Genomic DNA, 27,651 nt, shown 5'->3' with positions numbered 1-27,651 from the left:
AAAGCTGCCCTTTTGCACTAGTCCACTAACCAGCTTAAAAGGCAGCACATCAGAAGAGCTCCATGCAGGGTAGGAAGCATTTTTTTTCTGCTGCTTCTGTTCTACACCAGCTCTTGTTGTGGGCTCAAGAATAACCCTGATGCCTCTGCTGAGTTCTGCCTCCCTTCCTCTGCCTGCTTTCACCCCATAGACCCAGTGCGGTCAGAGACTGCACATACTGGAGAGAGAAGGAGCAGAGCTAGGGAAAGCACCATGTCTGTGCTTCTGTTTTCCCTGCTGGCCTGTCATGTGGGAGGAAGCATGGGGACACGTGTGTGTTGTGGGGGGGAATGGAGGGAGGAAAAGGAATGGTAGTGGCTCACACACATAGCTTTTTCACTGGTCCTGGTCCTGCTAGCTCCAGTCTAAGATGGCTGGGGTGGGCATGGTAGGCACAGAGGAAGAAGGCAGAAGAAATTGAACAAGAATATCACATTGGTGAAAGGGGAAACTGGAGAGCAAAAGCCATCCTGTTAACAGAGTTCAGCATCTGGCCTGCTCAACTTTGTTCCTACTCTGATCCAGAATTTCCTAAAAGCAGCTAAATAGATATGAGGCAGTCTCAATTCAAAATAAAACTGTTGTGAGGGATTGCACAGTTTCTACATTTCCACCTACTGCTAGACCCTTAATGAGAAGATTCACCCAGTTGACTGTAAAGAGAGATTAAAGGAAGCTAAGGCTAACCATTTTTTCTCACTATATTCTGACTTTGGATGTATCTTCAGTGCTGTGTGCATGAGCTAGTTATACCTCTGGCAGTCCAGAACTAGGACTAAGGCAGCTAATGGTAACAGTATAGATGTAGGAGCAGGTGCTGAAATGCTAATCTGAAACTGGGTAAATAGTGAGGTGGTGAGCCCTTTCTGAAATCTGTGTTGCTATAGCTGAGCCTGTCAGTACCCAAAGCAGATAGTTTAAAGATAGCCTGGTTGTAGCTACTCAAGCTGCAGTTATACCTTTGGCAGCCATGCAGATGGAGCTTGGGTGAAGCTACTGCTTAAGCAGTAGATCTCTCCCATCTAAGCTTTCTAACTTTCTGAGGGACTCTATTCTTGATGAAATTTTACTGCTTGATGTAGAACTTTTACAAACTGATAGTGCAGCTCATTGTTTGTCTGTGGCCAAACACAAACTTTGGTCAGCATCCAGCAACTAGGACCCCATCTGTTGCTAGACACTTAATGAGAAGTTGTTCCTGTTGATTATGGAGGCAAATAAAAGAATTTTAGGGAAACTAAATTAGATGTGTAGATTCAGGAGAACACTCCTTTTAATGTCTTGTCTTTTCTAAAAGCTGCTGGCTAAAACACAGGATTAAAATTCAAGCAACTTTTTGCTCATTTTCCCCAAACTTCCCAAGAGGGTTGGGGAAAAAAAAAATCCGGGTAGAAGATGCTCTCCTCTCCTAGTCTTCTTTGTCCTATTGCTAGACCATTAAGATACAGATATGATTAGGAACAATGACTCAGAATTTAAATGTCATATCATTTTGCTGCTGCTTTTTTTTTTTTCTACTATACAGGATATAGTAAAATTAGTTCTCATATTTCAGCAGTCTAGCAGTTTAACTTGGTATTATGGGTAGTATTCAACTAATCATATGCCAAATGGTTGGTAAATTTCTGTTTGACATCAGTCATGAAACTCCTACACCTTGCACAACAGCTCTAGAAAAGAGGAAACGTAGCTGGCTTGCAAACAAGTAGTTCTTATCCAGACACTGAACATACACAGTTGCTACAGACTGAAATATTGCCCAGATTTTGCCCACTCCAACACATGAATCATCACAGCTAAGACTTTACACAAAGTTGTCAAGCCTCATGATGATGGGACCTAACACAAGAGAAGGTGTATGAAAGTACTCGGTAAGTTCTTCCTCAGTGAAAACCTGGTATTTCTGTCTTTTTCCAATGCATAATTAGTATGGGACACACCAACCTCAAGGACACACAGGTACTCTTGTCTTGTTCGGGGATGGTCTGTGTCTGATTTAGATTAACTGGACCGGATGGCTTGGAAGGGGGAACATATGTACTAATACTGAAACATCACAGAACAAGTGATCAATATGGCACCTGGTATAGGCACTAAAATGATTTTTTGCCAGGCCTCCAGTGTTCTCCCTTGGGAAGGAAATCCTTGAGGGCATGTTGGCCCTAAATCAGTAGTTCAAAAAAAAAAATTTTTTTTAACACCCCCCCTTTGAAAATTGCTGTTTTAAGAGTATAACAGAAATGCACTTCAGATACTGCGGTTACATGGTATTTCAAATATCCAGTCCTTCAACTTACATCGAGGAATATGTAAAAAAAACTTGTATTACCAGCAGACTGAAATTCATGTGCCTATACCAAAAATCTTATTTGTAAGGTAGACATGTTAGAAGAAGACAGACCACTATTCTGGTGTTGTCCAATTGGAGGATAGGTGGATATACTGAGCTTTTGTCACTGAAAAAGAAACAACTCAGCCAGTTGCATAACACGCATCACTGAACATAGAGAAATGTTCAGTGAAGTCAGGAGGCCTAGCTAGGCCTAGTATCGACACAAAAGATTAAGATTATAGATCGCTAATATTATATCTGAGCTTCCTCTGATGCAAAAAAGCGAATGACTGACTGATGTTCAGCAAAATATATTGAAATGAACCCTCCAGCATAGGTACCTATAAATAAAAACAGGTCCTGGAAAGCAGTCCAGGATGGAAGAAGGGATAACAGTTGAGGGGGGGAAAGGCAAGGTAACAGGAGGAAGGACTGCGATATAAATACAGTTCCAAATGGTCAAACTGACGCAGTGTTTGAACAATTATTAGTGTTCTAGTGGCTACTGAAGGCTCTTCAGCAGGAAGTGTTTTCCCTCTTCCATTCTAACTGTTGGCAGTTGAACTCCTCACTTGAAGCCGGGCCTTGTTTATTTGCCTTTTTAAAGTGATATTTTATACCTTGATGATGATGATGATTTCAGAACTTCTCATACACAAGTCAAACAGGAAGTGCAAGACAAGATTTTAATTGTTAAAAGTTTATCGATAACCTCTTATATACACATAGTTATACACAAAGTGGTTCATGAGTCCCCCATCTTATAGAATTCTGCTGGTGAGGTTGGTTGGCTGAAAACTTCGGTTTGCCTTTGTCATCTCGCAGAAATGATGTTAATATGGAAAATGGCAGTTGGGTTGTTGACAGGTATGGCTTTCTTCACAAGCTTTACTGTTCTTTAGCTGGGCACTGAAAGGAGCCCGTATTCATCTGCTGTATCCAAAATTTTACAGATGACTGGAGACTCCACCTTGAACATAAAAGATCAAAATTTTAAAAACTAAAGTTACTGACAAACTTTTACAAGAGATTGCAACAGAGATGTACAAGAGATTAATTCCAATGGATTGCAACAGGCAGAGTTCTTGAACATCACTTTGTAAAACTGTTAATTTATGCTTTTTACTTCTATGTACTGACTCTATAGCATATTAGCAATGTAATTAATAATAACCCTCCTTTCCCTAAGCAAATGCAATTGAACAAAAAGCAGTATTTGTTTAGCAGCTACATATTAGGACTAAAGTACATGACAAGAATCTTTTGTGAAGAGTCACTAGAAGGGATGATTTTAAATTTAAAAAAATAGATGAGATATAGCAGGTCTAAGGAACACAGAGGTGACTACAGAACAGCAGCTTAGTAAGATTTAATAATAACACTTAAGCAATGTTAACATTTTTCAGTGCATTTGAAAAAGTCACCATGTCTTCATCTGTGGCCTCTATGTTCCATTGTCAGGGGTGGACTGCATTACCATCCCTGCCAGAGATGGTAGCTATAAAGGCTCTCACTTCAGTAGAAAAATCTCTTCCTCTTGTCAAATTAAAAAGAAAACTTTGTTTTTATTCTTTGGCTGATACAAGTAAACTGATCACACTCTTTACATGTAACATGGACCATGCACCTTGAGACATGCACCTTGAGACATGCTCTACTAGGCGACACCTGATCTTAGTGAATTCAAGTGTGTGTTTACATACCCCAAGAATGTATTGGCAAGAATGAGGCTCTAACATATATATGGTTACAGCATGAGGGGAATCAGATTCCTTACATCTGAAAAGAGAAAAAGAGAAAATTTTCAATTTGCCATAGAAAAAGTGCAAAACCAAAATATGGATTTTGTTAGTATTTATAGCATTTTTTATGAAGCTCAGTTAATGCTTTTTGAGCTTTATGAAAAAGACAGAAAGAGACTTTCTCCTCTGACATATGAAGCAGAGAGATGAAACACAGCTTTACATAAAAGGTTAACTTACTTCAATTTCACAGTCACCTGCCTTGGCTTGTCTGTTAAGTCACACACATCTCCATTTCCATAGAAATGAGACACCATCCTGCCAAAAAAGTTTGGAATGAGAAAGCTTGGAAATATTAGACACTAAATTCTTAAACACTATATTCTTAAACGCACAGCTAAGTTGTGTAATAGAATATCTCATAATTCTCCAAATGCTTAACTCCAATATACAGAACAAAAAAAGTGATACGTTGTATTTAAATTATTACAGAAGCAAATCATTGTGTTCATTGTTGGAAGATTTCTTTGCATCGTATCCAAAACGTTCAATTATCTTTTCTGATGTTCTATGTTGATTAGGGGGAAAATCTATACGATCTTCTCTTGATAGTTTATTTTATTTATTAGTAAAATGAATATTCACAAACTGCAGAAGTGGGCTCCAGTATTTCCTCTTCTCCTCCCTCCTTGCAAGTAAGGGACCAATTCAGGAACAGATAACCACAACAGTAACCATGGTGACTGCAACCATACCTAACTGTCTGTGTACCATCTTCTCTGAGATAGTAGGTTCTAGCAGCATTCTTCTTGGACCATTCAATGTGTTCCTCCTTGCTCCAGGTACCCACAACCACAGAAGTCTTGCCACTTTCCTTATCCTAAAAAAGGAAAAGCTGATAATTACCTTGTATCAGAAGTTTAACAGTGAGGATGTTTTAATGACAAGTAGCATGTCATTTTTAGAGCAAGCCTTCTGCTGTCAATAATACATTGTTCTTGCATTTGGGACAAAGTATGAATGATCTTGTATTAAGGGTCAAGCCTCAATTTGACTTTATTTTCACAACAGCCACCTTGGCTGTGTTACCTGATACATGTGTTTCAATGAGCAAAAGCGCATTCCCACCAAAACAAAACAAAACAAAAAAAAACAACCCAAACCCATGCATAAAACATTTTTTTCAGCTTTGATCACCACTATGCTTTATCTGACATGGTACCTACATCTCCCTGCATAAATTCTTCAGTAGCACACTGAGAATTTCTCCTCCCAAATCACTCCTCTCAAACCGAAGATGGGGATTAGCTGAGAAAAGACGGATGTTTACTTTCTCAAATTTTTTTTGAGATGGATTCTCTAACCTTCCCCCACCCCAAGATATTGCCTGATCATTACCAAAAAATAGACCCCCAAAAAACCATGCAGATTCAACTATTACTGCAGAACAGAATGAGCCTCTGTCAAAATATGAAAAACATGGTAAACAGATGTACAGCTTGTCAAGTAAAACCTGAATTTGTTAAGGTTATTTAACGAAACACAGGTATTTATCTCTCAAGGTCTTGTGGGAGCATGCAATATCTGCTTTGGCAAATGTTAGGGACAAAAAGGAAGAAATCTGCTCAGGTAGCAATTTTATCATTTTAAAATGAATCTTCTTAAGGAAGCAAAGCTTCTGTTGCAGGTTTGCATAACCTTGAAAAGGAACTCAAGCTTTTGCCTTACAACTGAATGCCATGCAGCACAAGAGGAATGAAGGGAACGTGGCTTTTTTGCACTGTGCCTGATCCAGCCACAGAAAAGCAAAGTGTTTTGAGGCAAATAGAGAGGAGTTTCAAGGACTTCCTCTAGTCCCTAAAGAAGGCACATGTCCAAGACAAATTAGGAAAGTTAATGACTCATTCCGATTGCACATGGAAGACAAAACACATTGGCTAACACTACGGAAGCATATCTTTGCTCAGGACCATCTTTGTTTGTTGCTGTTATTTAAGCAGTGCAACACTACTTTTGTCGAAAGTTAATTATCAAACAATACATCAAAATTTGCAGGAACACAGAACTTAAGAAGAATTTTTTTCTGTTTTGTTTGTTTTTACAAACATACTTCTGTTGCTTCCACTTAAAAAAAGCCCTCACTCTTACAGGCTTTTGCTTTCAATAAGAGAAGCTGTAGCCATCTAGTGGCAGAATATAAAACTGTTTAAACATACCTCATGATACTGATGAACGTATTTGCCATAGCAGAATTCATACTTCCACCAACCAACACCCTAAGGAGAGGAATAATTTCAGTTAGTGCAAAAAAGAAAAAAAAAAACAAAAAACCCCCCAACAACCCCCAAAACACCCAGACACACCCAATTTTCCTCCTGACCCTAAATCCCCGAGTATTATAGCTGAAAACTGCATACCTATTAGTCAGATACCTGATTCAAGGATTGCACTCAAAGAGAATCTCGTATTAGACTAACTGATATAGGCAAGAGATGAAATAGATGAGCTTAACCAAAGAGAAACTAATTTTTATGTGGACAGTTTGCTCTTGGAAGAGCCCCATATCACTATATTCTTTAAATGCTATTAGTATCCCCCCAATTTATCTTTTCAGAAAAAATGTTTTGTTCTTTCAAAGAGAGGGAAAACTTCAGACTCCTTTCTCTGCTGGCTGTTCTCTGAGTCTCCCTAAGTAAATCTCCTCTTCTGATGCTTTGTCCTAACTGCTTCCTCTCTTAATGCCTTGCTGAGTTTTCTCAGATTTTTTTCTTCTTGTTAACAAGATTAGTACAGAACAATTCTCATCTTTTACTTTCATTTCACTGTTTGTTCAAGGAAGCTGTATTTCAACAGAAAGATTAAAGATACCTTTCAGTAAATTTAATAGCATAAACATACAAGTTTGTAAGTACATAAGTCTTCCCTGTATCAATGCAAGGAAAGGCAATTATTGTGCATGTAATAATGCTGTTAAAACACGTAAGTTGACATGGCTTGTTCAATGAAAGCTCCGGTGTTACACTCAAACAGTAAAAGAACTGTACTTTTACTTCAGCTTTGTATTTTGCCCAGCATGGCCAGGCAAGAATTAACTACGAGGTATTTGAAAGTCAGAGAAATATCATTTGCAAATATTAAGCTCCAACTTTCCATGCTTCAGACCACAGTGAAAATCATAGGTTTATGCCCCAAATACACTTTTCTGCACACGCACAGCAGAATGACAGTATTTAGTGGGGAAGGGGGACAAAAACACAAATGCAGACCCCATAGGTACCAGAGCTGGCTCCAAGTAAGTTGTTAGCACAGCACAATTCAACACTGACAGAGATACTAGTTTGGAGGCAGCCACGTAAACAAAGTGTAGTATCCAGGACAAGGAGTGGGCAAAAGTAGGTCTTGAACTTAGACTGAAAGAATATTTTCACTTATAGCTAAAGTTATTAGCAAATTTTTTTAAAGGAACAATACCTCTTTTGTTATAAGGAACAAAGTAGGTCTCTGCTGAGGGAAGAATTTCAACTGTCAAAGTTCATGAAAAACTAAAAATACATAAAACAGTATGTGCAAGTAAGAAGTAGCTATTTTATTGTATGTAGCTTTATTTCTCACCCCATGGAAGCAGTAGGAACCACTAAGAAACTCCTTTATAAGTTGGTCATCAGTCAGTTTGGAGATATGGGTTGTTCCCACAGTTAATAGCTGATGGTTTCCAACAGCAACTGGCTTATGGATGGAAGAAAATTTCTCTTCTTTTGTTGAATGCATTTCTTCCTGAAATTAGAGTATACATAAATATGCCCATTTAGACTTTATATGCCCCTTGCTAAATCTTATGATCTATAAGAAGCTATCTAATATTAAAGTGGCAGGTTGTGGGAAAAACTATGAAAACATTTTGTCACTGTTTTTTCACAGTCTTCAGCATAGTTGAAAAAAGACAGAAGGTCAAAAAGCTAGTGACTTAGTAAACCGTAGGCTAAGGAGGCTACAAGTTTTAAGCTAGTAGCCCAAACTTAACTGCTTTATTTTTCTTCCAAATAAGATAAGTTGCAGATGATTTCAACAAACTTACTAAAGACCATTTGAAAGACTGACGTGGTCTTAGACAGTTGGGGAGAAGAACAAATTCCACTGAAATCAAAGTTAAATGCATTACAACATGGAAAATAGTACTATTTAAAAATACTTTCCTATTTAAAATTAAAGAAATTCTACCTCTTTAACCCTTCTAAAAGGCATCTTCATCATTTCTTGCTGTTTCTCCAGCTGTTCCAGGTTATGGGGTTTAAGCGGGGATCCTGGTAGTGACTGGCAAAAGATGTCATTCACAGGGGAAGCCCTGAACCTGTCCAAACAAGTTATGGATATATCATTTATATTCTTTCATATTTATTATAACTGTACATACAGGTATGCCAGCACACTCTCAGTCCTGTTCAGTAGCTCAGGAACTTCTGCTAAAAAATTTTATTTTGGAGTAAACACCTGATTTTTTTTATTACAGTTACTACAAACTTCCATTGGGCTGAGTTGGGTCTATTTTTTTTTTTGTACTTGCACCATCTTAGTCAAGACTACACTGTTGTCATAATAATTACAACTGATTCAAATACTTTTTTGCCTAGTGTAGTCTGACTATTAATGCTGGCAGACAACTGGTCAACTCAATCTAACTGGTCTTTTTCAAAAGGAAAAAGCTGCGTATCAAAAGGCGAACTGCATGGTACATGTATTGTGAATGCTGCGTCAAGACTCTGAAAAACCTTCAGAAGTTAGGAAACTCCAAAGCTTAAACTTTATAGATACAGTTCCTATATAATTAAAATAATACATTCTTACACAAACTGATATGTAAGGCTTTTCATATACTCCTCCTCCTCCTTTATCACTGCCCATTCTTTTCATTAGCTATGTCTGCAAAAAGCAGCTCACCTTCGGAAAGAAATAACTAGAAGATGAATCAGAGTATCACAACTTTCCCCTTATATTACACAAATAAAGGCCTCATTAAAACGCCAAAAAAGCCTTAACAGAAAATACTCAAAGGTGAGCATTAAAATCCTACTGACAAATGATGAACTTGCTTAGTTTTCACTGCCCATCTCAGTCAAAGGTGTTATTTTGATGAAGCATATTTACAAAACAAACATGCAGATACTGCTTCAGAAGCAAGATGGCTTCTTGTGACATCCTCCTAAGAAGAGTCTGTGATACACAGCAGTAGCTGTATAATAATAACCACTATATTTAAAAGAATCTGAAAATCAGTTCTGTACTGAAAAGCCTGGTTTGAACTTTGTTTAAATAATATTATTGAAGACTACCAGTTACAGGAGGAAAATAAATACTACTCTTCACTGCCTTCCTCCCTGCCCCCAATTCCCACCATCTTAAAGAAAGTCAAATTGTACCCAAATAAGAATGACAGACAGAACTTATGGATATGCTCTTGCTAAGCTAATGTAACTGCATTATTGGGTAACATAATGGGTTTAGAGGAAAAGGGTTGGTGCCTACAATACTGCTCAGTGCTGTTTCAGGGAATAACACATGACAGGAAAAGTGTGCTTAACTTAAGTTTGTTTGTTTGTTTGAATGTCCACTGACACTGAGCAGCATTTCAAGCCCACTATCTCCACCCTTTATTTACTAGGAAGACATATGTGGAAGAATAAAAATTTTACATGTTTAGCTTAAGTATTTCTTGCTAGTGGCCAGAAAGCCTTCCACACCTTCCTTTGGGGGGATGAGGAGGAGGAGGCAGCTCAAGATCTCTTTTTTAATCAGATGATAAAAAAAATAAAAATTGCCTGTCCACCTTTTTGCCTCTGTAAAGCATACAGAGGCTTAAAAGACAATATATAATATACAAATAACAATGCAATAAATAAGTGCAACAGATAACATAGTACTAATAGATCTATTTACATGAGCAAAGTGATAACTGGTACTAAATATTTAGTAATAGCAACACTTATTTACCTAACTGCCAAGTGTTTATAAAATGCATGATCAAGCATTTTATCTTACAGGCTTGGTGCCTATTTCAAAACACCTAGCTTAATTCAGTTGTTCAGAGGTTGTTGTGTATGGGCAGTTCAGAACTCCGGTCTGTTACTTTCCATTTCATTTGTATGTCATGTACTTCCTCACTATTCTGTTTACACACCTTGAAAGGCCTTGAAAGGCCAAAAATCTCTAATGTTGAGACTAATATCACTTAGACACATTTTACAATTCAGGCAGGGGAAGAAAGAATCCCAAACTTGATTTTTGGAAAATAACACTGAAATAATGAATTTTTTATATGGAAATGACTTCATATGCAGCTGAAGGTAAGGCAGTGAGGCAGGACAGGGACAGACAGGAGCTTATTAAGCTGGAAGTACTGCTAAAATAAATGATAGTAAGGTTATTGTTGAAGTCTGTACTTTTGTTTTCTGAAATTCAATAGAGAAGTTGAAATTTATGCACACATATATTGCACATGTGCAATTTGCAGTATTTGAATACCATGAAAAAGATCCCTAAGACCTTGAAATCATAAAATACATAAGAGACTGGGTGTTCTTTGCGGCTTTCTCAGCCTTCAGGCTCTACTTTGTCTTTCTCTGGAATCATAAGGCTAGAAACTTACTTTTGAAAATAAAATGATATTTGTGCTTCTCATATGGGATCAATCAACAGAGACCTATGAAGTGCAAATATTGTGCAACTTAAGATGAAAACTGCAAGAGTTGACAAAACTGCACTTGCCAACCTAAGTAACATGCAAGTGTCACAGGAAATGTCTAGAAAGTTTTGTACAAGAAACCACAGCTAGACGCAAGACTTGTATAAACACATGCACGCATGGAAGTTGACGAAAATTTGGAGTCATAATGTTAGCCAAAATTTGGGTACTGTACCTGTATTTAGGATGATTGCACAACAGAGGTGTCAATATAACCACTTCATATTCACAAGTTGTAACTTCTGCTACTGAAAGAATCTCATGTTTAGCTTCTGGATGACAGATGTACATCACTGTACTTGATCTGGGTAGGTTTTGTCTCAAGCTACAAGGTGTGCCATTTCCCATTTCTATAGGATAGTATGGGGTCATCTGCCCTTCTATATTTTTTGTAGGTATCTAGGTGAAAGAAAGTAAAAGTTAAGAATCACAGTAAAGTTCCTTTGCCTCTCCTGAAATGGAGGTGTTGCTGCAACCAAACAGGTTCTGGTTTATTACCTCCAGCACAGCACTGCACAAATACACCAAGCCACCCGAGGTTTGACTACAAAGCCCAGCGACATCTGATTGCAAAAGCAGCTGGAGTCTCTGCACAGGTCACCTGATGTTTCAGTTCTAAGAAATCTTACCAGTCGAGTGCAATGTTTTGTCAGAGCATCAAGCCCTGCTACGTACACCCTGTAGCCGAGGAGACAGAGACACGTGAGTAGCTCTGCCAGGCTCAGCTTAGGTCTGACCAAGCACATTACCTTCAGTGCGGTGCCAGATCATGAAGACCAGGGCACCATGCAAAGCCATCCAGATAGCTGCACTACACCCCTTAACATATATAGTCTGCGTTCTCCCTTATTCAGAGTATCCCAGCCATCTGTTACCTTGTCTAACAGAAAGTTAACAATACATACAAAGTAAATCCCACTTTCTAAGGTTTGAAACGTTCATCTAAAATACTTTATTTTAAAAAGCTTTTTAAAGTAAAGGTACTTTACAAAGCCCAGATAAAAACCTTAAGTCCCCTTTCCTCCATTTTGTACACACTTTAAGTAAGATCTCTTCAGACTTGTTCCTTCATATTTAAAAAATGCTTTTCCAATAGAAACTTAGCAACTCTCATTTAATGGCTTGTGAATACAGTAATTAGTGGTGCATAATCATGTCATTTAATTTTTGTCCAGACAGAATTTTAAGGACACTAGAAGCTAAAGTCATAAATGGACTTATGTGTTCAAGTTCTGTCCAACTTCCACTTTGGGAGATTCATTCCTCAAACTGATCAAAGCCCCCTCTCCTGGTTCCTATCTTGAATGCAGCCAAAGTTCCTGGGTACCAAAGTTCTGCTTATGCAAAAGCCATGTTGGAATCCATGAAATGGACCTTTCTCTACCTATGTTGTTTGAGCTAGTGAATATTCTCAGTGCACAAGAAATCAGGCTCTGTGCTAAATGGTGGTGGTACCGTCCATGATCATGACACTAACCCAAGAGACTTGGGACCCTTTTATATCTCACCTGCTTCAGTTATCAAAGCATGTGTTAATCCTGTCGTAGGCCACTGACTCTTTCCTACTGAAACTGTTCCATCATGAAAGAATGAAGGGATATGATATTCATGAGGCAAAAGAATGAGCGTGACAGTAGCTTAATTGTTTAGGCACTCCTTTGCTTCCAGTCACTCCTCCACTCTATACCTGAATATTCAGTCAGAGCTGAGAACTGAATATACATTCTGATTGTGTACAAAATAGCTGGGAAAAGGGGTATCAGTGCCTTCCCTTCCCTTTTGAAGGAAACAACCAATCTTTCCTTAAATACTGAAAGACTGCCTAAGCATCTCATTGAAGGTCACTGTTTAAGACACTCAAAGGGAGACAACTGCTGTCTGCACCCAACTGAAAGGCACCTACACAGGATTCAAGATAAAACTTCAGCCTCAGTGGTTCTTTTTGGTTACTTTAAGCACCTTCCTCCTGTGTTGTCTGCTCTTTCCCTTTCATGACTACAGATTCCATTAAAATTGCAAATCTAAATTCTTTGTTGACTGAAGCCAATCAGTCTATGTACATCATAAATACTGCTGAAAAAGTTAGCAAAAGATTTAACTTATTCTGAAACATTAAAAATTGGGCTGTAAAGAATCTAGTTTTCTTCAACTTTAAAGAGGCATAACTGCTGTAATTACTGGAATGGGCCACGTTCTGATTGGATCTGGTTTCCCAACTACCTCCATAATGCATACCAAGAACATCTATTTTCTGAGATCCACTGCAAAAGAGAAACCACTCTCTGCTATGTAAATTGGTACCACAAGGAACATGTAGACAAAATTTGATTTCAGCAATTAACATGAAGGATAACTGGAAATAAGGTAGGTGCATGTCCTTCCACAGGTCAGATTTGCTATTACTAATTCTGAACTCCAACATGCTTCAGATACTTAGATTGTTTCACTATGAAGTAAGGTAACTCAGAATTGAGTTTTGGGGCCTAATCATATAGAAGAATTCTCTAATGGAAAAGGGAAGCACGGAGTTTCATGGGATGGGTCATCAAGGCAGGTGAGAGATCTGCTAGGGATTTAGCAAGACTAGTGCTGTAAGAGTTTGTTAAGCATTTCTTCTTATCCAAAATGCATGGAGCTACAATTAAAGGAATAGGGATCTCTGATGTAGCGAGAAAAATGACTGCTGCTAGGCCATAATGTGACTTTGTGTTTGTGTGTGTATTGTCTTCATAGCAGAAGAGTAATTCAGATCTCTTTTAAGATTTGAGTAACTTTGATGTCCAATAACTGGAAGGGCAAGAAACTCGTTGAAACAGACCAAATAAGCTTTTTGAGATGGGACCGATAATCAAAAGTGAGAAGAGTGCAGCTCAGGAAAGTAGTTTCATTTATTGATACTTATTTTAGTAGGCCACTAATTATATAATCTCATCATATTTAAATTGCCTCCACTATTGATGGCAAAAATTAAAATAGATGTTTTTCACTTGCCTCTTTTGCACTCTCTTTTGGATTTTCCTTTTCTTCTTGATCTAGGGAATAATTAAGAATGAGGTAAGCATAACGTCTGTGAACTTGAAATAAAATGAAATTATATACAAAGAGAAGTTTATATGTTTTGTGTATTTGCTAGTATGTTGTGTATAAACTGTCAGAGTCAATTTCACCAATGTGCAGGTGCAAAAGAGGAAAGAAAGGAAAAAATCCCCAGTGATCTGGGATTCAGAGCAAACAGAACAAAATATGAGTTAGCATCTTCTTGAAACAATTTTACGAGTTTGTCAGGCCAAATTCAGCCCTAGCACAACAATAAGGTCATACAGGCCAGAATAATATGTCATTACTGCTGTTCTCTGAGGGCCAGCTGACTATTCCTTTCAAAGTGAGTGAATTACAGGCTGGGACAGTAAACAGTAGGCAAGGACTTCAGCCCACCCACTAGTCTCAGTAGATATACTAGCTGGAGGAAGAAGTTAGGCCAGAGTGCATGGCACACTAATGATCATGAGAGTAAGCATCAGTACAAGGGGAGCTACAGGCTGGCACAGGTTAAAGCTATCCTTAGCATTCTGAACTGCTTCAGGAGACAGTCTGGACTCCCTTCAGGATTATATGAGAGAAAGGCAACTCTGCTTTGCTGTCACCTGTTCAGTTGTTCCAAGCTTACTGTAATACACTTGTGGATTCATCTCACAATCTATTTTATTTTTTAAGAGAAGTAGTGTGAATTGCTGTATAGAAAGCATAGAAAGAATAAAATCTGCCACCCAAGCAGAAAGGACAGAGGGCCAACATCCTGAAAGTCTCAGATATGGTGATCTGAGTTATCACTACATGTAACTTCCTATCATCTAACCCCAAGAAAAGAATTCATAAACTCAAACTAAACATCTGTTTTCTGTACAGCAGCATCTAGGGAAAATTATGCACCTCTGCACAGGATTAATAATAGCACAAACACTGTAACTCGCTAATAAGAAATGCCCCCCAAAATGCAATGTTTCTAAAACCCTGTTTCTGTTCAGAACTAAGATACCTAATTGAAGGCTGCAGGCAGGCATTCAAAGGCATGGGATTTATAGCTCTTAATCCTTTCTAAGACATAGGCACTTAAGTTACCATTTTCAGGAGGAGGAAAATGGTGGCACCCACTTTTTACATACTAGCCCAAATTTAAAAAAAAACTACTCAACACTGATATATTTTCTGTTGTTTCCATTGGATCTGATGATGGACCCTTAGTTTGTGGATTTTTAGAGTTCTTTGGACTAACGTAGTGTCAAAATGCTCAGCCCTATATAAGGGAAGCAGATATTGGCAGGTACGAACACAGAACTTTCAGCATCTACAGTAATTTGCTAGCAAAAATGCAAGAACTTAGAAAATTAGCTTGGGACTCAGCAACCTAAATTCCACCTAAGTTCCACTTCAGGCACTTCAATATTTTAGCAGATCTGTGGCAGAATACTTAAAAGAGACTTTCAAACAATTCCAAGGATCAAATCCATCTGCAAAGGCTATAAAAGGTTGGTCTGTATACTATGTTTTATTAAAGAACAGCAGAGCCCAACATGTGTTATACGCTCCGTGCCGTGCTTATATCTTGAAAGACACTTCCCCCCACCCAAAAAAGAGATTGGAAGCAGGCTACATTATATCAAACAGTCAGGTCAAGCATATATCAGTTCAATTTTTTATACTACATATTTTCTCTACGTGACCCTAATTAACTATTGTATTTTATATAGTATGGCAAAACTGACAGGACGAATGTGATGTAAGGCACTGGAAAGGAATTAATTGAAAAGAACAGATTTTGGAAGAAAGAGTAATCCACAGAATTCTACTATCCTTTCACATTGGAAATAGTTTTCTACAGAAGTTCCAGCACATTTCTCAGAATGTAATAATTAAAACCAAAAAAATTCATTAGCATCAACAAAATAAAATAAACTAAGACAAACCTGGTTCTGACAATGGGTTCTTTATCATCATATTCCCAAGATAGTATTCTTGGATGTTTATTTTCTACAATCAAAAAAAAAGTTAGTTTTTCAGTTACCATTTTCCATACATTCTCAAGTGCATATGATTTCAAGTCTTTTTGAGAAGTTAAGCAGGTATATGGCAGCAAAAAGGGGACTGAGACTATGAAATTGTAAGAAACCTACCTGACCAGTTTCTTTCTCCTCATGATATTGACGGATATGTTTTCCATGGCAGACTTCGTAAGTCCAGTAAGATTCAATCTTTAAGAAAAAAGGGGGGGGGAATCATTTTCTGTTTATATACACTACCAGAAGAAGACATTTTCCCCAAAACTTTTGGTCTTTGTGGTAAAAAAATCTGGCCCAGGCAGGTAGCTGAAAGCACCCTCACAAGCAGTAGCACAGCGAATGGTCTCAGCATTGCCTAAGGATTTTGACTAGGTTCCAAACAGACAAAAGACAAAGTTTCCTTCACTTCTGCACAGACATAACACAGCAAAAAAAACCCTGAAGAAAGATGTGTTGGAGCTAATTCACTCTTTACCACTGGGGTTAAGCTGTAGTGACTCAGCACAGACTATTTTTGGTCTCTGCTGCAGATACGGGCTGTTTACCAGTTGGGCTTGACCCACTCTCCCTTCCTCAAGGACTTCTTGGGACCTGAAGGTTCTGTGATTTGTATAATAGTTGGACATTTTCACTTTCTCTGCTTCTCAATACCTGCTTGTTTGGTATTAGGTTTGTTCTCAGAATATAAGAAGGGAATTTTTAAATAGTGATGATACTTGGTGAAACATTGGAAAACTTTTAGAATATCTAGAAGTATATTTGTTTTGATCTTCTAACATTTTCTGAGGAATGCCTTTCATTACAGACTGTGACATATTAGGGCTTGACTCCTGGAAGTAAACATTTTAAATCCCCATTTATAAATTGTTACTATAGTCAGCCTGTTTACTTGAATCCTGAGATCTTCAATTATTTAGACTTTTTACAATAATATTAAAATATAGTCATCAAGATGTAGATAATTTATTTTGGATTGAATTACTGCCTGAACTACCTTTATCCACACAGTTTACAACTACACTGAACCTTGAATCTTAAAATGGGCTGGGCTGTAAACTTGTGATTAACATTCAAGTTATCAGTGTAGAAATAACATACTCTATATGAACAGCTACTTTGCTTAAAAAGAGGTTCCAACAATTCTCCTGGAGTAGGACCTTTGTAATCTTTCTCTTCTTCCTAGAATAAAAGGATATTTCAATTCATTAAAATTAAAGGCAGTCTGGTAGTAAATACTCATTTGAAACAATTAAAAAAAACTTATTGCAAAATTAAAGACATAACAATTCATTAATTCCTGCCATGAAGGAACTGTGTTGTGATTAGAAGAAAAGATAATTTAGTTCAGTAAGAAGAGACAAAAAAAAGTCACAAATCAAAGAGTCAAACCAGAAAAATTCTGTGGTTTTAAGACATACACATATTGCAAAAGAGTAGTAGCTCTCAAATTGCTCATGTCAAGAGTGGCAGCTTGTGGCGTGAATAGGAAAACTGTATCAAAAATCTTTTAATTTGTTAATCAATATGGATGTATTCATGCAGTACAATTGGAATGTCATACAGCTTTTATTGAATAAAAAAAGTGGATCAGAAAGGCATACATAATATTGTGGAAGCTTATTTCTGCATATTTTTTACTCCACAAATATGCATGCTATTGAAAAAATATGCACTGCAAAGTTCTTTAGAACTAAAGATTTCTCACCTATGTTGAAGTACTCAGTACTGTCAGTCACCCGAAGGATGAAGGCTATGTCAAAACGGAGGTCCCTGCCATAGGAGTACAGCTTGTCTGTGCAAGCTTTTGCATGGTGCAAAAACAAGAACCACTGTAGGGCCTGAAGACCAATGATAAACCTCACCAATTTCCAAAGAAAGATGGACCTCCTCAATCTACTTTCTTCCGTATAAACAAACGCGTTCATAGGTTTTAAAATTCAAACCCTGCATTGTACATTCAATTTTCCAATTTGGGAGAAGATGAGGGAGAATGAAATTTTCACAACTGGTGGTGGCAATACTACCAAATGCACTACTGGGAGGCATTCAGATACAGCGATTATGATAGTAGTGTTAACAACCTTTTTAGCTGTTTACTGGCATAGAATTTGACAATACTACTTAAAATACAAGAAATTTCCAATATGTTGATTTTTGCTGAAGTTCCAGAAGTAAAACTCATGACAGAGACTGACAAACCTATTAATTAATAGCATATCTGAGCAACCATTTGTTACCAAATGAGGATTTCAAGACTGTTCAGAGGGGCTACGCTTTGTATAGAGCTAGTATCTAATACAAAATGAATGCATCTATTATAAACTGTAAAAACATTAATCATTCTGTAGATGATTTTCCTTTTATAGGAAAAAAGACTATTTATTTTGAAGAAAACATAACTTAAAAGATGCTGTAGAGACTTATTTACAGCTTATAATTATGAAAAAAAATCTACTGAACTTACCTCGTTGCCACTGGATATCAGTGGAAGTATACATTTATATTTTTCTTTATCCACAGTGGTCATGATGATGTAGTTATCCTCTTTGTACAGAACACCAGTTGTAGGCTAAGAAAACAAACAGCCTATGAATTAGTCAGGGTTCTTTTTTAAATGATATTTGTTAAAAATATTCCTGAATGCATGAATAGTAAAGTTAATTCTGACTGATGGGGCAGGTGGTCCAGAGTATTTCCTGGGTTTTAATTATATCAAAGAAAATTACTTTTGGCATTTAAACTTGAAGCACTTTGCTAATATTTGCTTGCTTGGCTTCCCTCCTTCTTTGTTTCAATCCTTCTACTTCCAACCATATTCCTGCTCTCCTCGATGCTCATTCTCTTACTCCTGTTTATGTATTCCCCATTCTGCCCCAAAAGAAATCCAAGATTTCCATCATGTGTAGAACTTGCTCTTCTTTCACGTTGTCTGTTTTCTATGCAGAAAGTAGGATCTTGAGGAAAATGACAATATCTTACTTTGTCTAATACAGTACCTAATACAGTAGAACCACAGACAGTATCTTCAAGTGAAACACTACTTAATAAAAAAAAAGAATTTTGAGTTTATATGCTTTTAGATAAATTGTTTGCTATTAGTCTAGCTATGAAACAGCTTGATTAAAAAATGAACAACCCTCTTATATCCACTACATTTGATTTTCAGATCACATTTACCTAGGATTTTCCCAGGTACAAATCCAGCAAACTCAGACTATGAGCTAAACTTAAGCTTCGACTCTGTCTGGATTCTTTCCGACTTGGTCACTCACAAGATTCTGCAACTATAAAATACAGTTTACACTAAAAGCATTGTTCAGGGAGAGATTTAATCAGGTTCATTTTCTCACAGCACTGACAAAGCCATAGAAACCACAGCAGTACAAATGTATTTCTTTGCAAAGCATCAAGACAGCTAACAAAAAACCCATGTGGGCTCATATAGAGTTTGTCCCCACAAATAAAAATGTATGGCGATCTTTTAAAAACAGTTTAGTATGGCTATGCCAAGAACACCCAAAACTGAAATATCCTTTTTGTCACATGGGGCCTTTAAAAAGAGGTGCAAGGTGTGACTGTATTTATGGCCTCTGGAGATGGATAATAGCAGCAGTGTATGAATTTAACTATTAGTGTCCTTTAACAGTTAAGGACTGCCAGCTCCTTCAGCAAAGGAGAATATTCTGGTAAAAGCAGTATCTGGTAAAAAGGGACTTCAAAAAAATAACCTTCACATTAGTAGACAAATGTAAGATTTTTAAAGCAAAGATAACTATGCGTATATTGATAAATGCCCTATCCAAATTCACAATCTGGATACTCCTGTCAAGTTTATTTTAAGACAAATATTATTCCAAGCGCCTGAGACCATTATAAAGGTGCCAGTACTGCAGACAATATTGTTAACGTCAGAACAGAAGAAACTATTGACAGCTCAGACTAACACACCATCTTGAAAATGCATTACATAAAAACACGTTTGAAACGTCACAGATGGTTTTAAAACGATCTGTACAATAGTTGACAGCTTCTGCTTCAGGAGGACGCTTCCTGCCGATTTCCGAACGCAAGCTGGCGGCGCGTGCCACCATTCACCGGCCCCCCCCCCCCCCAAAAAAAAAAAAACCCACAAAAAAGGCAGGAAGCCTCTTGCTGGCGCCCGGCGCCTCCCGCGCTGAGAACAGCCCCCCCGCCGCGCGCCGCCCCCCGCGGCCGTTGGCGGCGGCCGTTGGCGCCGCGGCACCCACCAGGCTGAGCTCGGTGCCGGGCCAGTTCACCCTGAAGGGGATGTCGTCGCTGAGCTGCGGCACGGCGCGCCCGCCGCCCGCCGCGCCCGCCGCCAGCAGCCCGCACAGCAGCGCCAGCGGCGCGGCTGGGGCCGGGAGCGGGGCCGGGGCGCGGCGCCGCCGCCCCGTCATGGCGCCCGAGCCGAGCCGAGCCGAGCCGAGCCGAGCCGAGCCGAGGCGGCCGCGGACCGCCGCCGCCGGCACCCGCCACCGGCCACGTCTGCTTCCGGCGGGGCGCCGTGTCACGGCTGGGGCGGGGCCGCGGCACATCAACATCCGGGGCGGCCACGCGGTTCGCCGGGAGCCGTTAGAGCCGTTAGCAGTGGGCGGTAAGTGTGCGGCCGCGGCGGGCGGAGGCTCCCGCGGCGCCGCTCGGGCCGAGGGCAATCTTCACCCCGCCTCGGAGCTGTTTCTCGTGCCCTCCTCCCTGCCGTCTCCGGCCGTGCCTGGCGCCGTGCAGGGGCGGGCGGCGGGGGAGGCTCGGCCCAGCCCAGCTCAGCAGGGGCGGCCCGGCCCGGCCGCCGCGGGGCCGCGCTGAGGGCGGTGCTGCTGCCCGTGCTGCCGCCGCGGGCCCTCCCCCTACCGTGCCGCCCGGCCCGGGGCGCCGTGGGGGCGAGCACTTCCCTTCCTCCGGTCTCTCCGCGCCCAGGCCGGCCGCGTCGCCGCGGCATTTCAGCGGTTCCGGACCGGGTGCCCGGAGCCTCCGGGGTGCGCGGCCGCCGGGCTGGTGGTAACGGCAGCTCCCCCGCGCCCGGGGCCTTGCCCTGTGCTGGCTGGCAGCTGCTGCAGCCTGGGCCTGAAGTAAATGTGTACGCGACAGGGTGGCGCCTCTCGGCGTGTGGCTTTGTGCCTAGTCTGTGCCGGACTGATCGGAAGGCTGCCTTCTAGGAAAGGCACTGCAACTCTGCTTATAGATGAGCTTGGCAGGTTTTATAGAAATGAGTGCTTTTATCAGGCTAGGAATAAAAAGCTGTCAAAAGGAGAGAGAATTTCTGGAAAACAGTTTGTTTTAGAGTTATAACCTGGTTATGTATGCTTTTGTACTGGTGTTGTAGTATTTGCAGTATTTGCAATGAAATCAGGATCGCTGGAGAGAGGAAATTGGCATTTTAGTATAGAAATATTTAAGCTGTCTTCCAAAAAATGAATACTAGAAACAAAGTGCCATGGAGGTCTATATGGCTGATTGACCCTACTGTGGTGCTGAGGTTGCTACTTACCTGGGCTTCTTAGAAGCTGTGATTAAAGTCTATACATGTTTTTAGAGACCTCCTGTCCTTGAAATTTTATCAATTTATATGCTAGCTCATAAAAGAAAAAAATCAAGCATCTGTTTTCAGTTTTTTTTTTTTTTTCTACTACTTGTAGAAGTCAGTCACTATTATTCTGTACTTCTGTAGTTGTCTGGTCTGTCTGCTCTGTTCTGTCCTATTCTGCTCTGTCTGGTGTTCTGTCTGTGGGTTTTCTTTTTTTGTTTGTTTGGTTGTTCTGTTTAGTTTCTCCAAGCCTGTGAGGAATACATATCCTTCCAATTCCTTGTGGTTTTTATTCCAAATAAATCTTCATGAAATGAATGCTTTAATGTAAATAGCTGCAATGCTATCTAATGCTTATTCTGCTGTGCTTTTATAGAGTGCTTTCTTGTAATAAGTAGAGGGCTTACCTGTGACTCTTGAAAATGAAATGCTTTGATTGATGAAGATTAAGCAGTGACAAAGCAGGTAGGGACTGTCTGTTGTGAATCACTTATGCAATCAATAGAAAAGTTGGGATATTTTTAAGTCCTGATCTGTCTGTAACCTTTTTTTTTTTTTTTGAAAAATCTAAAATATCGAGAGCTCAGAATTTTTTTTGTACAATAGTTTTATTCAATGTTAATAATATAGGTTGATGGAAAAACTAATGGGTCTTATTCTCAAAACTGTTTTTTACACTTGAGAAACAATTTGTAAAGTTGATGTGTAACTTGTGTTAGTGTAAGTAAATACATCTACATACTAGGATCTGATTTTTTTACAATGAGGACTGTAGAAGTACTATAACAGAATAAATAAATTTTACAGATAAGGGAGAAATATTTCCCTGAAAAATCATAATACAATAATTAGTAACTGTCGGGGTTGTTGGGAGCAGCAGGGGCTGGCTACCCGATGGGGGATGGGAAGCTAGGAGCTGGCTGAGGCAGTGGCCCGGTCCCGCAGTGCCTGAAGGAGGCAAGCAGGGGATGGCCTGGGGATGGTAGTCCGGGTCAGCCAAGGGTGGGCCCTTGGGATCACCAGGGAAGTCCATGGTGATGAGGCAGGTTCTAGGTCAAGCTGGGAAGTCATGTCTGCAGGTTGGGGGTGCAGATCAGCAGGCTATGTGTCCAGGCACAGGCGCGGCTGCCTTGCAGTTCAAGAAGGGCTATGAATGGGAACTTCAATTTAAAGATCATTTCTGAGTGAAAGGCAGGGGGAACCTGCTGAGGCTTAGTGGAGCTGTTTGGGGGAAACCTCTGAGGCTTCTTGCAGCTTTTTCTCATGGAGCTCCAAGGCTGACTGAGTCTTCTCAAGCCGCCCTCTCTTATCAGGGAGCTGGCCTTGAGCACAGGGAACTAAATTCCAGGGTGGATGGGAGGGAAGCAGAAGAAGAACCGTTTGCTCTAGGCCTTGACATACATACTTTCAGTGTGCTTTTATGTATTTAAATGTTTTTTTGAGCATGTATCTCTTGTATTGTGAGACAGCTGTTGTTCGTTCCTCCTTTGATCTAAAAGTATAACACATTTTTGATAATTGTGTAGCTCTAGTAAAATAGTCACTTTTTGCAAACTTATTTGGTAGAAATATGTATTTCACAGGACAGTTTTAGAGCTGGCACACTTATATACTTAGTACTATGGCCTAGTACAGCTTGCCCTTTCACAGGCAAAGATGGCCTGTGCGAAGTGAGCTTCCATGCTGGAGTATGTTCACTAGTAGAATACTATATATGGAGTTGTACTGTAGCCAGTGCTTTTCTGACATATATAGTGAGTTGAAAAAGACTGCAAATGATACTAAGTTATTAAGCATTAGCGTACTAAATCTGACTGCAAAGAATTGCAGAAAGGCTTTGATTCTTTGACTAGATGATAAAATAGCAGGTGAAATTTTTCATAGACTAATGTAAAGTAAGGCACACTGGACAGGAAAAAAATTCTAACTGCACCTCTACAATGAGCTGACCATGGTCACTCAGGAATGAGATTTTGAGGATAAAATAGACGTGTGAAAATGTTAGATTCAGTGGTCAAAAAAAGCAAATTGAAAGTTAACAGTGATCAGAAAAGGAATAGAAAACCAAAAATAAAACATTATTATGCCCCTGAAAAAACTCATATTGTGTCCATTTTGAATATTGTGGGAAGGTCTGGTCCCTCTCACTGGGAAAAATTAAGGATGTAATAGGTGTGGACAATGTGCAGTATTACATGGATGATAAAGGTATGGAAGAGCTTCTGTATAAACAATAAGTAAGTAGACTAAGATTCTTCAGTCTGGAAAAGAAGGAATTGAGGGAGATGAGACAGATCTACAAGGTCAGGAGTGTCATAGAGAAGTTAAAGGGAGAAGGGCTGCTGTCCCCTGTAATACAAAAACAGGGAGGTACTAAATGAAGCTAGCACATGTCACAGAAATTCAAGTAACATGTAGTTAACCTTAGAATCTCTTGTCACAGGATGATGTGGATGCTAAAAGATTACTCCAAAGAAAGAATTAGATGACAACTGAAGATGGAAAGAGTTATTAAAAACTAAGACTTCACTGACTCAGTAGGCTCCATAGACTTAAACTATGTTTTGTAGTAGTGCTTGTTCTGAATTTTTTTCCTGGTGCATTGGCTTTTGCCATGATTGGAGAAGAGATGCAGAGCTGGAGAAATCCAGGGGCTTATTGAATTTCAGAGGAGTTTAGGTGTTGCACCTGCCTTTGGGCTTCAAACACATCCTTCTTGTACAGAGCCAGTGCTGACATCCCGGTTTACAGTGGAGACAGTATCATTTGAAAGGCCTAGATTTGCAACCAGCATGGTGTTTCTCTAAGCCTCACAAAGAGATTTTGAATGACATTCAAGAGCCTGATTTGGGGGGGGGGGAGAGACTTCTGGAAGAGACCTCTGAGATGTTTATAAAAACACATAATGCAAATATAGACACAGATCTGAGTACAATTGCTCTTTCGTTTATTTAAATATACCTTAATCCAGGCTTTTAAGAAAACAATAAACATCTCAAATGTTTCTTGTTTTAGTTCTTCCTTTCTGAATATTGGCTATTATGTTCAAACAAGCGGGAGATCCTCTGTATCTCGCATGTCTGCTGCAGCTCCCCTCAATCTAAGTTTGCGAAAGTGACCAAAAAAGGGACCCTGTCCTGTTGCATTTTTTTCAGCAAAATTATTACCTGTTTAATAGGCATGCTGTTACAGACAAAGCAAGCCTAGAAACAGAATGTTTGTGAAGGTTTTATAAGGGATTCTAAATAATTGTGGAATGACTGCAATTTAGGCAACTTTAGTTCTTACTTTAACATTTAGAATTTTCTCTTTATTGCATGGACATTGACAAAGAGCCAATATACTACTGTATTTTCCATCTCACTGCTATTAGTACTAGACAATTATCTGCTAGTTTCACCCACTTGTCCAGTTCTAGTACTCTAAACAGTTACATAACTGTCAGCCCTCATTGTAGAGTTTAAACTTAAAAGTTTATGGAGCAGCAGTGGGTATACTATGTTGACATGACCCCCTACTGGATAGACTGTATGGCAAGATGAAACTTTTCCAGTGTGATGCATATGTCTCTCCTGAATGGCATAACTGATAGTCACAGCATATTTTTTTACATCAACGAAGTATGCTGTGGGAGTATTAATCTATCTAGATTGGCTAGTGTTATGTTTTCCTCTTTTTCTTTTCTTTTCTTTTTTTTCTTTCAAGTTTTTAACTGATAGAGTTGTGCCAGCAACACTTTTGTGGTATAGATGAGGCCCAGAAGACTCAAAGAATTAAGCAATGGAAATTCATAGACAAATATAAAGCATTTAGAATTCAGTGTTAATTGGAGATAGAAGTGAGTTGAGACACAGCTGGAATGAAGTGGAGACTGGAGGAAGGAGAGAAGTGGGGCAACTTACTGTCTGGTTGGCAGTTGGTGATGGGATGTAATATGGGGATAAAAATAATGTTTTTGCAGTGTGTAGCAATCCTTAATAAACCCTAACTGGTAGAATGGGCACTGAAATACTTAATGAGAGAAACAGACTATTAGGTGGTTTGGTCTAGGGATATGAAGACAAAGGAAGGAGAAGATACCAGAAAAATTCCAAGTGGTGGTGGATAAAGAGAGTGTGGATGATACACCATCAGTTCAGACAGGTTGGCTTAAGATGTTTTGTTCCTGGCTATTCTTCATCACTGTTTTGTCAGTAGACTGATGTATATGTGTCATTACGTACTTACGTTGGGCAAAAGCAGCTGAGTTTGTTTAAACTGTTTAAATAAATGGTTTGAACTCCCATTGTTAACTTTTCCCTGATCAGAAGTACAACCTCCAGCTGGGGTGGTTATAGCTGAGATAGCTTAAAACTTTACTAAATGACACCCTCAGGTTTAATCACACCCTCAGGTTTAATCACTATTTTTTGAGTTTTGCTACCATAATCTGTTGGTTAAGGGTGTAATTTTTTTGCTGTTAAACTTGTGCCAAAGTAGATAAAGCTATGTTAGGAAAAGAACCTTCTTCCAGTTTAAGGTTAAGGTAAGTCTACAGTGAAACGAGAATACCAGAATACCTATATAGACAAGACCTAAGCTGTAAAAGATCAGCAAAATGCAGGCAAGACACTTGCTTGAGTAGAACAATTGAATGGAAACTACCCGATTAAATTGGTGGAGGAGCAAGCAAATGACTTTGGCACCAGAATACTGGAGGAACCTGAAGCTGGAATAATCAGGTCTGTCACTGTAGTCAGTAATCAAAGTGAGGGTACACTCAATGTTCAGCTTTTGCAGAAGACTGTTAGAGAAGCCTAATTATTTGAAAAAACAATATTCTTTTTGTAATCTTATGAAAATCATATGCTTGCATAGTGAAAAGTCGAGATAAAGGATGTTTAAAGCTGTAATGGAACTAGCTGGTGGCTCTAAAACTGAGGGACCCTAAAGGTGGCTTGCTCTCCTGATGCCTGTTTGTATACACAGCATTTCTTCCGCCAGCCAGCAGATTGGCTGAACACAGTAGAAAATCGCCTCCTAAGAACTTTTTTTGTTAACACAGAACAGGCATACAGAAATAGATCTGATGGGGGAGCTGTAGCATTTATTTTTTTCAACCTCCTTTTGCCTCCTAGTTTATCAATAGAATCTGTGTCCAGACACATACCGGGATGGGAAGGGAATCAGAGTTAAACTGGTGACATGATGTACTTTATGAAATAATGATATAAAATAAGATAGTCTTCTGGTATTGATGGAGGATGCTGCAACCAGCTTTGTAACTGTGTTGCTCTGGCTTTGAAGGATAAGTGGTGTTTAAAATACTTTTTTTTGCTTGTAAGGGATAAGTTGTGCATGATATTTTGAGCAAGCAGGTAAATTTTCTCCTATGCTTAGCAAAATTGCCTGAAATGTTCAGACTTGGAGAGCTTCTTTTAATACCGCATACTTTCTGTGTTTTGTCAACTGTTGAAGAACCGCATCTGACACAATGTTATTCTTCCATTTGCGGTGAAAACTGTTTCACTGAGTGTGTTAAGGGTTGTGGGTGGTGTTTTTTTTAAGTTTAGGGGAGTACTGTGTTTTTAAGGAATACTGAACATTGCATTCTTCTGAGCGACTAAACTGAGCTTTAGTCATCTCTGTGACTTTCATCCATTCTTAGTTTCTAGAAAACACTATAGTCTAGAAGGAGTCTGGACTTTATGTACTGTTGTGAAAAAAGAAATTTGGGACAATAAAAGCAGGGAGAAAGATGGAGTGATACAAAGATAAGGAAATCATTAACAGTTCTTCCATCTGCTTAGTGGGGGCATGGCAGTAGCTTATTCTTCATTTTGTTTTGAAGAAATTTGTGATTCTCCAGACTTCAGTAATTCATGCACAAAGCTGTTGAACAATGATTTAATAAAAAAAGTGTTTATGTATATTAAAAAAAAAAAAGGAGGAACTCTAAGGGTTCTATGCGTATATAGATAACTTTTAATAAATGTAATGGGATGTTTTTATCTATATGCCCAAACCAATGTTCATCTTAAATGAGTCACAGAGAAGCCTAATTACCCTCTTCAGTACAGCTCTCTTCTGTGTGCTCACATTCCTGTTCACTGTGGTCTGTAACATGCTTTTCTGTATCCTATTGCTTCTTCCCTGAAGATGATGGAAATGACTGGTAACGCAACATTTACTACCTGAATAACTGAATGATTCAGCACAGAGTT

General features: G+C 39.2%; 2 protein-coding genes across 5 annotated transcripts in view; one reads left to right on the top strand and one right to left on the bottom strand.

The window, feature by feature from the left end:
- Positions 1 to 3,043: 3,043 nt before the first annotated feature.
- On the bottom strand, positions 3,044 to 20,324 carry ERLEC1 (endoplasmic reticulum lectin 1). Its single transcript, XM_067294559.1, has 14 exons — positions 20,154 to 20,324; positions 18,371 to 18,475; positions 17,005 to 17,085; positions 16,021 to 16,098; positions 15,814 to 15,877; positions 13,841 to 13,881; positions 11,025 to 11,248; positions 8,332 to 8,461; positions 7,726 to 7,887; positions 6,330 to 6,389; positions 4,869 to 4,993; positions 4,354 to 4,431; positions 4,075 to 4,150; positions 3,044 to 3,341 (listed from the first exon to the last, which is right to left on the bottom strand). The coding sequence occupies exons 1-14, from the start codon at positions 20,322 to 20,324 to the stop codon at positions 3,270 to 3,272; spliced, it is 1,467 nt and encodes a 488-aa protein (XP_067150660.1). The 3' UTR covers positions 3,044 to 3,269.
- Positions 20,325 to 20,424: 100 nt separating this feature from the next.
- Positions 20,425 to 27,651, top strand: part of LOC106490446 (ankyrin repeat and SOCS box protein 3) — a 62,456-nt gene continuing 55,229 nt past the window's right edge. For all 4 annotated transcript variants that reach the window (XM_067292995.1, XM_067292998.1, XM_067292999.1 and 1 more), the window contains exon 1: positions 20,425 to 20,521. The gene's annotated coding sequence lies outside the window, so the exon portion shown is untranslated. The remainder of the gene's footprint in view (positions 20,522 to 27,651) is intronic.

The sequence above is a fragment of the Apteryx mantelli genome, chromosome 3 (genome assembly GCF_036417845.1).
Source record: "Apteryx mantelli isolate bAptMan1 chromosome 3, bAptMan1.hap1, whole genome shotgun sequence".
Lineage (NCBI taxonomy): Eukaryota > Metazoa > Chordata > Aves > Apterygiformes > Apterygidae > Apteryx > Apteryx mantelli.
The sequence above is the reverse complement of the archived record's forward strand: the minus strand, read 5'-3'. Positions and strand labels throughout refer to the sequence as shown.